Source organism: Terrapene carolina, unplaced genomic scaffold (genome assembly GCF_002925995.2).
Source record: "Terrapene carolina triunguis isolate 2854851 unplaced genomic scaffold, T_m_triunguis-2.0 Scaffold242, whole genome shotgun sequence".
NCBI lineage: Eukaryota > Metazoa > Chordata > Testudines > Emydidae > Terrapene > Terrapene triunguis.
The window spans coordinates 1,359,042-1,373,440 of record NW_020664593.1 but is presented as its reverse complement, the minus strand read 5'-3'; the positions used below and the strand labels follow the sequence as shown (position 1 = coordinate 1,373,440).

General features: G+C 42.7%; 1 protein-coding gene across 2 annotated transcripts in view; it reads right to left on the bottom strand.

Annotated features, from left to right (window-relative positions):
* The window catches only part of TBX15 (T-box transcription factor 15), a 146,346-nt gene that overhangs the window by 45,035 nt on the left and 86,912 nt on the right, over positions 1-14,399 (bottom strand). For both annotated transcript variants that reach the window (XM_024217743.1, XM_024217742.2), the window contains exon 2: positions 7,108-7,321. In XM_024217743.1, the coding sequence (XP_024073511.1) occupies positions 7,108-7,199 (92 nt within the window). In that variant the 5' untranslated portion in view covers positions 7,200-7,321. The remainder of the gene's footprint in view (positions 1-7,107; positions 7,322-14,399) is intronic.

Genomic DNA, 14,399 nt, shown 5'->3' with positions numbered 1-14,399 from the left:
AGGTTCTTTGTTAAACTCAAAATATTTCAGTACTGGTGCTTCTGTGGCAGCATTTTTAATTTCCAAAAGCCTTTCTCTTGCCAATCATTCCACTGCCATCCTGAACTGTCCTCAAACATCATGCTAAGTGAAGCAGAGTGAGACTGGTGTAATGGGGCACCCAAAAGTATCAAACTCTGACAAGTAATTATAATTCCGTTTCTCCATTAGGTGGCAAGCTCCTCCTTACAGGATGAGAATAATTTGGGATGGAAGAGACTCAGTAAGGCATATCTAGACCAATGTACAACTCATCCCTCTCCAGAGTGTATTCTCCAGGGCTTTGTTTTACCTAGTTTTAATGTTTTAAGTAATGGGTCCTTTACTACATCCCTTGAGAGACTATTGCACAATCTAGTAGATCTTACATACAAGATGCTTTTTCTTCTTTTCAGCAGAGAAGAGTGACATGCTTGAGAAAAAAAAATTTACATCCTCCTCCCCTCTTTGCTTATCCTCCAAACTGAATTTAACCTCATTTGAGGCATAGGATAAGTCTACACAGCAAACAGAGGTGTGACTGCAGCATGTGTAGACATACCCAAACTAGCTTTGATCTAGCTAGTTTAAACAACAACAGCAGTGAAGCTGAGGCAGGATGGGTGGCAGTACAGGCTAGCAAGTTGAGTACACATCCAGCGTCCTGGGGAAGGTTTCTACAGCTAGTGTTGCTGCCCATGCTGCTGCAACTCCACTGCTATTGTTATGTAAACTAGCTGGGGTATGTCTACAGGTGCTGCATTCACACCTCTGACTGTGATGTAGACATACTCATAGAAATTGGGTCAAAGTATCAGGGAGGTTGTATCAGCAACACAATATGTCCTCCTAGCAGATGTCCTGCACACACACATACACACAAACACATACACACACACACACACTTACTTTTCTCACTTTGTGGCAAATTATCATCCAGCAATCCAGAACTGGGGCCTGACCAGGGAGTTAGCCCTTTCCCTAGCTCTCCAACATTCAACAAGTTCCATCCAATGTCCAACAAGTTCCACAGAGACTTGCCACACCATTAGGTATAAAGTGGAAGAAGGAGACAATGGAAGAATTTAACTGTATTTCTTCAAACATTTTTTAAAGGCTCTGTTGTAGGGGTGTGGGAGATGGGAGGGTATTTTATTCTTTCCCAACCAGTTCACGCTTTCCAGATGGACAGAGGGTGGGGAAGGAGGAAGTGCCAGTTCATAAGCTCTGTGGTGTGCTACTGAGCCACTGCTTGACCTAGCCACAGCTTTTCTACTTTATTCCAAAAAGAAGGAAAATTTAGATCAATTCATTATTGAATCTCACTTCACAAGGGGCATTCACAAGAGGAGAAAAGGAAAAAAACACTGTGGTCCCTGGGGCCCAGCCAGCTAGAATGAGAGGTATAAAACTGTCAGAAGAATTCTGTGCAGGCGCCCCTTAGTGAGAATGTGGATGTATGTATTGGATGGCGTTAGTTTCATAGCTGAACAACTAAATAAATTAAAAGAAGAATGATGGACTAGTCTAGAGCGGCATTACCTTGTTTCTACCACAATGACTCATTAAACCTGCCAAGTCACATGGGTACAGGATGTGGCATTTTACAGCCCAGCTCTTCTTAATTGGAAAGAGGAGGCTGTGGAACAGTTTAAAAGATAAGTCATGTTTCAGTGGGTTGATGAGGAATCCAGGATTAAATCTGAGGCTCTTTGGGTCTAAATCTGTGTACCACATTGGGAAGACTGAATGCAGTATATTCCAAGTGACTCTCTCCAATGCTAAAACCTCAAGTGTAAGGTTGCAGAATAGCCAAAGGGGTTTGTTGCACATGAAATACTTTGTAAAAGATTACCACAGCCCATTCAACAGGCTTAAAGGGTAATCTCTGAGATAATTGGAAAAAAGTTTATGCATCCCCCTGCTTTCATAAAAATGCTGCAGCTGAAAAAATTGGGTTTATTTGTAAAGTTTTGTAGAAAAATATTGTTTTCTTTCGCCGTGGCTGTAAAAGTAGCTCAAAGTTCTTAGACATAAGGAACTACCGCAGTGGGCATCCAGCAGGGACTGATGGATGAAAGGGAGGAAATAGAAGAGAACGGGCTAATGACTTCATTAATGTTCAAGCACCTGTCATCTAGAAAGATACCAACTAGCTTCACAATTAATAATTATACTCACAGTTGCTGTATGTATGTAAAGGGAATAAATGAGTTTCTGGTATGGTACAATATGGTGATTTTATTTTAACATGAATTTGGGATGACCAAGTTACTTACTACTCAGCAGTAAAGTGGTCTTTAAACGTAAGCTCGTATAAAATCTTCAAAACACACACATGCACCATATATTCTCTCTATATGGAAAAAGTCTGTGTGTGGGCATGGTAGCCTTCTGGATGAAATGTGCTTGAATTAAATCATCATCATTAGTTTATTTGTGAGGTTTTTTTAAATAGTATTATTGGTACAGCTGTTCATCGAACTCCTCCTACAATGCCAGGCCACCATAATACCATGAATTCAAATGTATAGGACTCTTGGGGCACAGAAAACTATAAACTAATAATATTTTTAAATCTCTAATAACTACTTAAAATAGCTTTTGCATACACAACAACATATTGATTATGAGCCATATCTGAGGATCTTTCAGGGCTAGAAGGAAGTGCTAATCTGGGGCAGCCAGCACATTTTCTTGGTTTAAACTTTTTTGTTTAATACAGAGACAAGGTCTCCGTTTTCCTTTGCGACAAGTGTTGACACACTGTGGTGACAGGGATCAGATACACATTCCAAAGTTGGGGACTTCCTCATTCCAATGGTCTAAAGCTCTGGTTTCTAACTTTGCTGAGTTACGAGATACTGGCCCGTTATTCCATCACAGGAGTGTGCACATATAAACTTTGGTCAAGTTTGATTTGGGGGGAAACACCACATCAGAGGGAAAGAAGGAAACAGTTCTCTGGCAGGTTGTTTTAAAACACAATGGTAGGTGCTTGAAGCTGTTCAGATGTTGGAAGATGTCCCACTGTAGGCGGATTAATGAGCAGAGGGAAGGTGAGGGGTTAAAAGTTAAATATAACTACAATTAGAAAAAAAGCACAAAACAATCAACTTTGAAACACCAAGCTTCTTCGCTACTCACACTTGCTTTAGCACCAGGCTCATGTAGGGCCTCCAAAACCCAAACTTTATTGGCAAGGAACAAGTCCACATGTCTGGAACCCATGGCATGCAGCAGAACTGCTCAGTTGAGTATGCTTTGATCCAGGACATTGATTATAGGTAGGACCTCTCTTTTAAAGAAGTGAATAATAAGCAGTATGCTTCTGGTCCATATCCAAATCACTTTAACACTTTAATGTTGATGGGATGGGAGTATATGTTGCTATTAAATACTAGTTGCTAGTTAGCAGCATTTCTATTAAGCAGAATCTTAATGTGTCACCTTAGTATTGTTCATATTGCACAAACTCACTTATGAACTTTGATGCCAAAATTCCTGTCAAAATTCTCAACACCAGATGGAGCTCTTGACTCCCTTCCCTTCCAAACTCATCTCCCCAGACCAGTGTGAGTTGATCAAGCCAAGTGGCAAAGGAGATAGGGTAAAGTGCTTTTGCTAATGGTACCTAGCTATGAATGCTAGTAGGCTAGGAAGAGAGACTATTTTGTGGAATTTGTTTCTCCTTTGGTCAGCCAGAGCATGTGTGTACAGTGAAGTACATGTACAGTGAAGGGTTTTTCTCTTCTTTCAATGCTTTTGCACGAGTGGACATCATTTTGGGACAGGAAGAAGTCTATGGTTTTGCTCAATAAGTTGTGTGGGGGATAATATATTTTGTATCATGCCCAGAGATTTTTACACATTTGTTAGTGGAAAAATAAATGAAATAATCAAGGATGGGATTTTCAAAGGCACCTAAAGGAGCTATCATTGGGATTGATCAATGGGCTCATGGTACAAAACAGAGAAAGAAGTGTCCCCTTCCCTACTAGACCTTTAAAGATTTAATATTTCCCCAATTTTGTTCCATATTAAAAATGACTTAAATGAGTGCTGTATCAGTCTATTTACAATAAAGACAGTTTTAAGGCTCTTAACTATTTTAACATTTGCTGCTAAATATCTCAGACAAGGTGTTCCAGTTCTAGAGATTGTTGAAAAATTTGGGATCGGGGGAGGAGGATCCATGGAAAATACTGACAAAAACAAAGATTTTCCACAGAACATTGACTTTTAAAGGAAAACCTGAAAACTGAAGACTTTCCATCAAAAACTGAAAGCTCCCTTTGAGAAAATTGAAAAGAAGATATTTCATTTTGGATCATGTTGTCCAAATCAAAAAAATTCAGGCTGGGGAAATGTCTTATTTCAGGACCGTTCAAAGTTAAAATTGGTCTACCTTTGCTGCTATGGCACTTCATGTTCAGGTGCCTCATGCCCCTATTCTCCCCTAGGGGCCAGATTCCTTGGCTGGACTACTCTCCCATGATAAACCACAGCCTCCTCTCTTGCTGACCCATCACAGTGCATCAAGGGAATCACATGACTGTGGTGCATCATGGGAGATGTAGTCCATCTGGGGAGGCCAGCCCACAGAGCAGAAGGGATGTATAAAACAACTGAACTACAACTTCCATGAGATCTGTGGAAGCTCCAAGGATGTGGTTTAATGTCAAACCAAGTTGAAATGAAATGTTTCAATCCAGAAATGTTGAAATGTTTTGTTTCAATCAAAAATCTCAAAACAAAATGTTTTGACAATTCCAAATTGCAAGAGTCTGTTTTCAGCCAAAAGTTTTTGGCTGAAAATTTTCATCAAAAATATCTTTCAATAGAAAATGCAGTTTCTGCATAAATGAAATTTTCCAAAATTTTTGGAGGAATGCTAAAAATGACATATTTTGTTTTGGATGAGTTTGACCCAAATCTAAATATTTCAGTTTGTTGAGCTGACCCAAAATATTTTGTTTTATTAAACTGTATCTTTCTATGCTGTCATGTTGTCTTCTGGGAGTTTTAGTTCAGGTGTCTCATGCCCCCAGAGTCTCCTGTGGGCCGGGATCCCTGGCTGGACTACATCTCCCATGGTGCAATGCAGTATCCTCTGACTGACCCACTTGGTGCCTCATGGAAAGCACATGACTACAGGCACATCATGGGAAGTGTAGTCCAGCCAGGCAGCTTCTTGCCCATAGAAAAGAAGGGGGGCATGAGGCAGTTCAACAGACAGAAATGAAACATTTCAGTTGGGGGAATATCTACATGTTTTGTTTCGCTCAAAAATGCCACACAACATTCTGCCATCAAAATGTGGTGGAACTTTTCAGTACATGTAAAATTTCAGTATTTCAACTTTTCATCCACATTTGGGATGAAAATAAATATTGAAATATCAGAAATTTCTGTGGGACACTCCTGACAATGGCAGTGGAGAGCCATGGAGTTGACATCTCCTCATATAAATCATTCATTCCAAGTATGGATCCCAGTATGCACAAACCCAAGGAATAAAACAGGATGTTAGCCCCTTGATCCCAAAGCCATTACCCCTTCTTGTTTCTCATGTTCAGTGGGAATGGGTCTTAATTTAAGCTGTAGGAGATGAAAGAACTGTAATTCATCTTCCAAATTTTCTCAAGCTGGGAACATCAGGACATTTGATGAATCCCAAAAGAGATTTCAGCTCACAAATACCTTTCTCTTGTGCATGCTAGTTAGGTGACTCCTGCAAACAACTGCAGAAGGAAATTGTGCCATAATCCCACCCACTGCCAGGTTTGAGATCTATAGATGGAAAATATTATATAAGATCAAGTATTATTATTAAGTTATTCCTGTTACCCCTCCTCTTCTATTTCTGATGGGAGGACGTACTGCAGTCTGAAAGAATGACAACACAAAGAGTATTGGTGATCCTCTAATGATGAGGGGACCTCAATTTAGTGATGAGAGAACCTCAAAAGGTCCCAAAAGTCAGTTTGGTTCTGATAAGCTTTCAAAGGATGGATATTTCCAAACTTTTCCTGAGCTATCTGATCCTCCTGGAGCCACAAAACAATGGTGAATATCCCACAAGAACAGTCTATAAGGACCAGACTGAGAAATATTTTAATCGTTTTCCTCAAACCTTCAGAAAGGTTCCATATATGCATTTTTGGAAAAGGGGCAGAGCAGTTCATATTTTAGCCAAACTGGCTCACTCATCTTTTATCATTTCTCTGTCCATGGTGCTGATTTGTTTTTAACAAACTTAATTGGAATTAAAACGCCAATAGTTTGAAACATACAGCATAAAATTAATGCCCATAGAGCTGGAATTCTCCCTGCCCCCTTCAAATCTGAGAACTCTAGAAATGTTAAGGCTAACCTCAGCTTTCATTTTTGGCTAATATAAAAATTTAACTATTTCCAGGAGTGAAAATGTCTTCAGTTATGGCTGATGGTGTGACAGGATGAACTGCCTTTTTTTAAAAAAAAATCCCAAATTACTCCTGGTTCCTCCACACTCCCAACTGAAATGCAGCTACTTCTGGGGTGGAGGATAACAGCTGTGAGAAATCCTATGTATGTACCTGTTAGTACAGGAAGTCAAGAATGTACCCACCTGGAGCTGGAGGAACATGTTAGATTGGCACAAACCTGAGTTAATTCCACTAGAACTGGGATTAACAGAGATAGCCTCATGGGGTGTTATGGGATCTTTAAAGAACATGAATGGCCCAGGTTTCAATTGTATATCTCATCTGAAAGACAGCACTATGGCCATTGTCTCGGTATTCCCTCCGAGAGAAGGCCAGCATCAACCATATCTTGATCCTGCAGTGCATGAATTTCCTTTGGAGGTCTCCTCTCTCAACAGTAACCTGGCTCAGCCCTGTTTAACTTATGAGATCTGACAAGATCACAGCACAAGGAGGTACAGCTACATAACTTTGACAACTGTTTGCTTCTTCTAATTCATTCATGTATTCATTCTTCTTTAAAGAAAGAAAACAAGTTTAAAACCCAGCCGTAACCATACTAAAAAGTGTGTCCTCTTTCTGTTTGTTTTTATTGGGCAAGAAGCCAGGCGTATCTTACCTGCCTGCTTTAGTGATGATCATCTCTGTCCCAATGTCATGGAATCTTTTCCAGAGGTCAGCACACTGCAGCTCTACCTGGATCTCCTCCATGGATGATGGAGGAGGAGGCTGGGGACCTGAGCCACCAGATGTGAGGTCAGAGTGGGAGCCAAATGAGCAGGATGTTCTCTCAGTCAACACCTCTGTGTCTGACCCAGTACTCGGCTCTGAATCTGAAAAATAAATACACCACATAAGACATTTCAGTTCTGCTGCACCAGTGGGGGAAGGAAGGAAAAGAACCAACAGTGAGAACCTCTGGAGAGTGGCGCAATGGGCTTTTATTATATGTTATTATAGTTTGTTCTGATTTATTAACTGATTTCTGGATCTGTGTTTCCAACATGACATCTAGCATTTTAGTAAAGTTTTAGAAACAGCTGAATAAAATTGCCCACAACATAAAATATAAAACATCATCATGATGCTGAGAATGAAGCACAATGTATAGATTAAAAATAGAAAGGAAAAAAATAATTCAACCCACAGTTAGATGGGCTCACTGGAAAACTACGTTCCATTTAATTGCACATCATCCCACACTACTATTGCAGAGTTAGCTATTTTTAAACAAAGTACTTTTTTTCCTTTTAATACCCTTGTCATCAAAAATAATGAAGGCTTTTTTGTTTTTGTTTTTTGGCAGCACCACTTTGGAAATGTATTTTATTTGTTCCTATACATAGACGGCGAGTTATATGGGCCCGTAGTGCCCATGCTCCACCAATATTCAGGAACGTGGGCCCGGCTCCACCAGTGTTGGAGCTTATATTTTCAGAGCTATCCCATCCATAGGATGAACCGGGGCAACCGTCCCCGGCTCTGCGCTTCAGGGGGACACAGGGTCCAGAGCAGTCTGGAGGTTAGTGGGGGGCCTGGTGCCAGCAGCAGCTCTGTTCCACCTCTTCCCACCCCTGCTCCGCCCCTGCCCCGTCCCCACTCCACTCCTTCCCCCAATCCCCTGCCCTGCCTTTTTCTACCCCTGCTCCTCTCCCACCTCTACCCCATTCGACCCCTTCCCTCAAGGCCCCGCCCCGCCTCTTTCCGGTTTCCACATCCTCCCCTGACCAACGCCGGGAGCCGGCAGGGCGTAGCGGAACAGAGCGGGCTGGGGCTGGGTCACTCACTGCTGCCAGCGCCAGGCCTCTTGCTAAATCCCCAGGCTGCCCTGGGCTCCGCATCCCCCAGAAGTGCAGGGCCCCGCAAAGCACAGGGCTTGGGGGGGTTGCCCCAGTCCGTTCTATGGATAGGACGGCTCTGCTTGGACCTATTCTGGGCACCACCAAAAATTATACAAACCTGGCATCCATGCTCCAATAATATAATTTTTGGAAAAATGACATTTCCTGGGAAAATAACCATGCAGCTTTTGGTGAGGAAAATGCTATAGGCTTCTGAAGGACAAGGAGGAAGGATGGTAAACATATGGAATCAGTTACTGGGGAAAGCAATTGAAGCAAATGGCATAAAGGATTTCAAGAGACCCCTAGATTTCTTTGTGGAGAAGGAAGGGAGTAAAGGGGGTTAGATAGAAAGGAAGAGAGCTGGGACTGAGATCAACCAAAAGAAAAGCTGGCATGTTGAGCCAGATGTCTATACTGAAAATATCTTTTGTACTAACGAGCAAAAGCACAATAATCAGTATAATACTAGACTACTGGGGTAAATTAAAGTTATCTTTAACAGTGGTGATTCCTTGCACCAGTATTCACACCATCTTTACATCGAAAGAAATTCATAACATTTTAAAATTAGAGATTGCTTTACAAGTTGGTTTTATGGGAAATTACTTACTAATATTAATATTAAATAATCAAATGCAATTGATAAATAACATAAACGTACACAGAGACTTTCAGAACAAAGGATTCTAAGGAGCTTTGCAAATTTAAAAAAATTGATATACAAACTATATCCAAGGATGACCTCACCAACCACTCAAATGAAGCCATGTCCATGGGAGAATAAGACAACTGTTTAACGGTGTACAGGAATATTACATACTGTTTAAGACAGGAAATACTGCCCTTCGGGGACATATAGGGAGGGCTAGCACCAGGGCTAGCATCTCTTCCATTGCAAAAAGTGTGATGTAAACTTTAATCATCACAAATGGTCAGAGTCTCAGATTTACAGTTTATCTGAAAGACATACCATCAGCAGCAGAGTACATCTGAAGGCAAAAAGCACTGGTTCAGTAAAGACTCAGAGAGAAAAGTGCCACCTACTGAACCACCAACACCACTTCCTGAAGCACATAAGGGTTCTTGGAAACCTCCTAACTGTAATGACATGGGCACAAACTGCTTAGCTCGTATCATCTGATGAATTTATAGAACAAGGTGTCATTCACAAACCTTTTGCTTCTGTAACAATCCTGAGTGAACCTGGCACTGAACCTCACTCTGAACAATTTTCAGTATAAGTCATCCCTGTGATTTCTCATTGGACAATCTCTGGCTTTAAGCAGATGCCTAGAGTCAACAGCATTTCAGTGAATTGACTGGAACTGTGTGCTACCGAGATCTACAGATCTTGGGCCTGATCCTCCTCTCTCCCATTTTACACTGATGTAACTCCAGTAACTCCAGTAGAATTACTCCTGTTTGACAATGATGTAAGTGAAAAAAGAATCAGATCCTTTTATTATAATTCACTGTCCAGATGCAAACTGTTAGTCCATTAGGTCTCCAGCAGTGGCCAATATCTTATGTGTCAATATCTGACCAACTGTGCAATGTGACACATGGGAAAATCAAATCTTTCCTTACCTCTATGACTATCACATTTTTGTGCCCTGAAGCATGATCTGTGATTACCCCTAGATTAGACTTCAGAACAGCAAATGCTATTGTTCAGAAAATTACCCTTTTGTTTTGTTTTGTTTTGTTTTTTGATTTGGGAGATGGGTGAGGAGGTCTCACTGGCATTGCCAGTTCTTTGTTCTGTAATCATTGGGACTTACGTAGTATTTTCCTTCATTTTTGATGAGCCAAGTCCTCCAATCTGGAGTCAACCTTAAAAAAAGATTGATCCTGTGAAGTGCTGAGCACCTCCTTTGAGATCCAAAGTTCATTCCACTCCTAATGAATTCAAAATGAGTTGCGGCATCCAGCACCTCAGAGTCAGCTCCACTGATTGATTTCCTACTCTGCATCCTGCAGTACTCCAAAACCATAGCATTCTATCTTTGATATGCATGGGTACATAAAGGGGAATGGCCAACTTGCCCTGCTGTTTTTAGTTTTAGGTCCTAACAGAAAGAACCTGCTGCCTCCAGTCCCTAGGGTTATTCATTGCAGAGACCAGTGGCTGGCAGTAGCATAGATCATTTTGGCCCATCTACTTGTTTGTAATGGAATATAGCAGCAACACAGCCTGAGTCACTTCTGACACTTTGATCTTCTGGGCTTGGTTCTCTTCTCTTTGAATTCAACAGATTTACTTCTGGTTTACACTGGTGTAACTGTAGGGAAAATGAAGCCCTGTGATTCTGGCTATGGAGGGAGTGGTTCCTGACACAGAGAAGTGTGTGGACATGCTCAATGGTGAACAATGGCAGGTACCAGTTACTGCTGCTGACTGAGATATTAACAAACAGGCTTCCAGGTGAGAGAAGCTTCATATGGCTTCTTCTGTCTCCCCCAGAGAAAGACCCCGTCAGAATCCCCTGGAAGAACTGCTTCATACAAAACTCCAAGTGCCTAATCTGAGATCCAGGGGAGGTGCAGGACACACAGGCAAGTGACTCCATGTGAAAGATGGAACACTATAGTGACTGGTACCATATGAAGGCTGGCTACCTGCTGCTATACACAGCATTGATGGGCTGGGGGTTGGGAATTCATACTATTTGCTAAGTACATTTGGTTCTTAGTGGTTACACACCTATTAGGTGGAGTCTCTCCTCCTTCCAGGGCAGGATATAGTCCCTCAGAAAGGACACATCAAAACTGAGCTCTTCCATTACTGACATTAGTAAGGGTGGGGATGGAGACAATCGAGGATTCTAATCCTTTCATACTGTATCCTTACCCCTTTCACTTAGGGTGAGCTCAGTTCAGATCTGCCCTCCTTGTTTCTAACAGCCACCATGGACTTGCACCAGCTGACTTTATGGACTTTTCTCTATGAACTCCCTCCAGTCAAAAATCTACCTCCAGTATGTCCCTTCCCAAAATCCCATAGATTCTCTATAGCTCCTGTTGACTGGAACAACTTCCTGGACCCCTGTGTTGTTGACTCTCCCCGCCTTCTCCAATCTCTTCTAAAAACAACCCTTTTCTTTCTTGCCTGTACCTCATATATTCTCTTTCCCTCTGCTGTTCTCTGTTGTTTAACTCAGCCGTGATATATGTAGTGACGTAACTGGAAGGAAATGTTGACATTCTGTTTTCTGTGCAGAGAAGTCCCTGCCTACCACAGGAACATGCTGTCCCTTCAGCCAGCCCAGGCAATCTTCTCTCCCCAAAGAGTTTAGAGAAGGAAAAGAGAATAAAGAGTCCAAAACCTGCTACTCCTCATCACAAAGAGCCTGTAGAACCAGTGAGCTGATCCCATTTCAGATGATGGAGACTGTGTCTGACCTGCATAAGAAGAGCTGGTGCTGTTTGTGAGGAACTTCTTGCAACAATATTGACAGTTAGGTTCAGAAGGTGCCCTGGGCTTTTTTTATATGCATAATAAACATCCCTAGACTTCTGTCTATTGGACTTGGTGTTTATAACAAGTTCTCCTCTTTCTGTTACCCTATTGTATGGATTTTTACTATCATGAAAGGCCCTGACCATCACATTGACCACATATCCAGCAGTCTGCTAGCATTGGCCCAGAAAAAAATGGGAACTCCTGGAATGGGTAACAGTGCCTGTGCCTATCAGCAGGGCCGGCTCCAGGCACCAGGCAACCAAGCTGGTGCTTGGGGCGGCACCTGGAGGGGAGCGGCGCGGCGCTCCGGCCGCCGGGGAGAGCGGGGCCACAGCCGGGCTCGCCGCCCTCCCCCCGGCGCTCTGGCCGCCCTCCCCCCCGGCGCCCTCCCCCCGGCCACCGGCGGGAGAGCGGAGCCCCCGCCGGGGCTCGCCGCCCTCGCCCCGGGGCTCCGGCCGCCGGGGGGAGAGCCGAGCCCCAGCCGGGGCTCGCCGCCCTCTCACTGCCCTGCCCCCGGCGCTCTGGCCGTCGGGGGGAGAGCCGAGCCCCCGCCGGGGCTCGCCGCCCTCCTCCCAGGGCTCCGGCCGCCCTCCCCTCCGGTGCCCTGCCCCCGGCCGCTGGGGGGAGAGCAGAGCCCCCGCTGAATATACAATGAAAAAAGGTTACTACCATCCCAACCACAGAACTCATCTCATTTCAAAGGCAAGCACCTCCTAATGGACCAACAGTGTTACATTGACACGAAATGGAGGTTTAGGGGTATGCCTACTGTAACAAACCATTTTTAATGGGGTATTAAATCTGACATTGTCCCTACTGTTCAGTTAAAAAAACTAAGTCTACCTATCCGCCTTCTGAAACAACAACCCAGTATCTCCTATCCATTTTCCACTATACACAAGCCCAATATCTTCCCCACCCAGGGCTAAATTCTGCCCCAGTTTCACTGTGCAACTCTATTGATATTCCAATCCCTTGCATAGATGTAAGCAAGAGCAGAATTTGGTCCCCTCTCTCCACAGCCCAACAGCACAATGCCACCATCTGCATTATGTGGTGCACAACAGGGCAGCATCCCCGACCTGCTTTCTGCAGCATAGCCGCATATCCCCACTTGCCCTGGAGTCCCACTTTATACAACACAACAGTCTACTATCTTCAAGTGCTTTCTATAATCCAGTTGCCCAATGTCCACCACACAGACAACCTACTTTTTCATAACAGCCCACTTGTGACCACACAGCAACCCAGTGCTGAAGATGAAGCCATATCAGAGCTATGAAAGGTGTTGACTTTTTTCACTAATTCTACACATTGTTTTTCAGCAGGGCTTTATTTGAACTTGGAATACAATGGAAATATTAGCAAAGAGTCCTGTGGCACCTTATAGACTAACAGATGTATAGGAGCATGAGCTTTCATGGATGAATACCCATGGAAATATTGTGCCTTATATTCAAGCATTAAGAAAAAGGACCCGTGGTCATATAAAGTAAATCTTGTATTCAAGTAGTGCAACTCGTGCACTGAAAAAATGCATTACTCTGAAGTACCCAAGCATAAACAAAGGAGTAGCATGTAGGAGTGGGGAGGTTATTTTACCTCGGTACATGGCATTGGTGAGACCAGTTCTGGAATACTGCGTCCAGTACTAATGTCCGTGTTTTAAAAAGAATGTTGGAAAAAATTGGAGAGAGTGTAGAAAGAGTCACAAAAATGGTTCATGGGCTGGAGAAAATGTCTTATAGTGAGAGACTTACAGAGCTCAGTCTGGCTTATCAAAAAGAAGATTGAGAGGTGACTTGATTACAGAGTGTAAGTACCTTCAGGGGCAGAAAATGCAGTGAACTAAAGGGATCTTTCATCTAGCGGAAAAAAAGGCATACAAGACCCAAGGGCTGGCAGCTGAAACCAGATAAATATAAATAAGAAATTAGGCATACATTTTAACAGTGAGAGCGATTAACCATTGGAACAAACTCCAAATGGAAGTGGTGGATTTTCCATCTCTTGATGTCTTCAGATTAAGACTGGATGCCTTTCTGGAAGATATGCTTTAGCCACAACACAAGTTACTTGGCTCAATATAGGGGTAAGTGGGTGACGTGTAATGGATTATGATATACAGGAGGTCAGACTGGTCTAATGGTCCCTGCTGGACTTTAAACTATGAATCTATAAATCTTTGTTTTGGGAGCTGCACTTCTGTAACTGAGGGCAGAACTGGTCCACAATGACTGTCCTCAGATCTCCTAATGGGTCCTCCTATTGGTCACTTATTTTTTGGGCATTACTCATTATATTAGGCTTCAAAAATGCCTTACTGTAAAGTACCCAAGATACTAAACTACACAATATTAAAAATAAAGAGAAAAATCTTACATGTGTATAATGCCACTTGTCCAGGAACTCTTTACAACCCCTCTCTGTCTCTCTCTCTGTTTGTGTATATATACATACATAGTGTGGATCCCTTCCCACTCCACTGCAATGAAGGTTTCTCTGGGCCAGAATGTGGCAGCTGTTAGGTTTTATTTATTTATTTGCACAGCTTATTTCTGTTTGCAAGCTTTGTGAACATTTTGTGCAACAGGTGGCCATTTC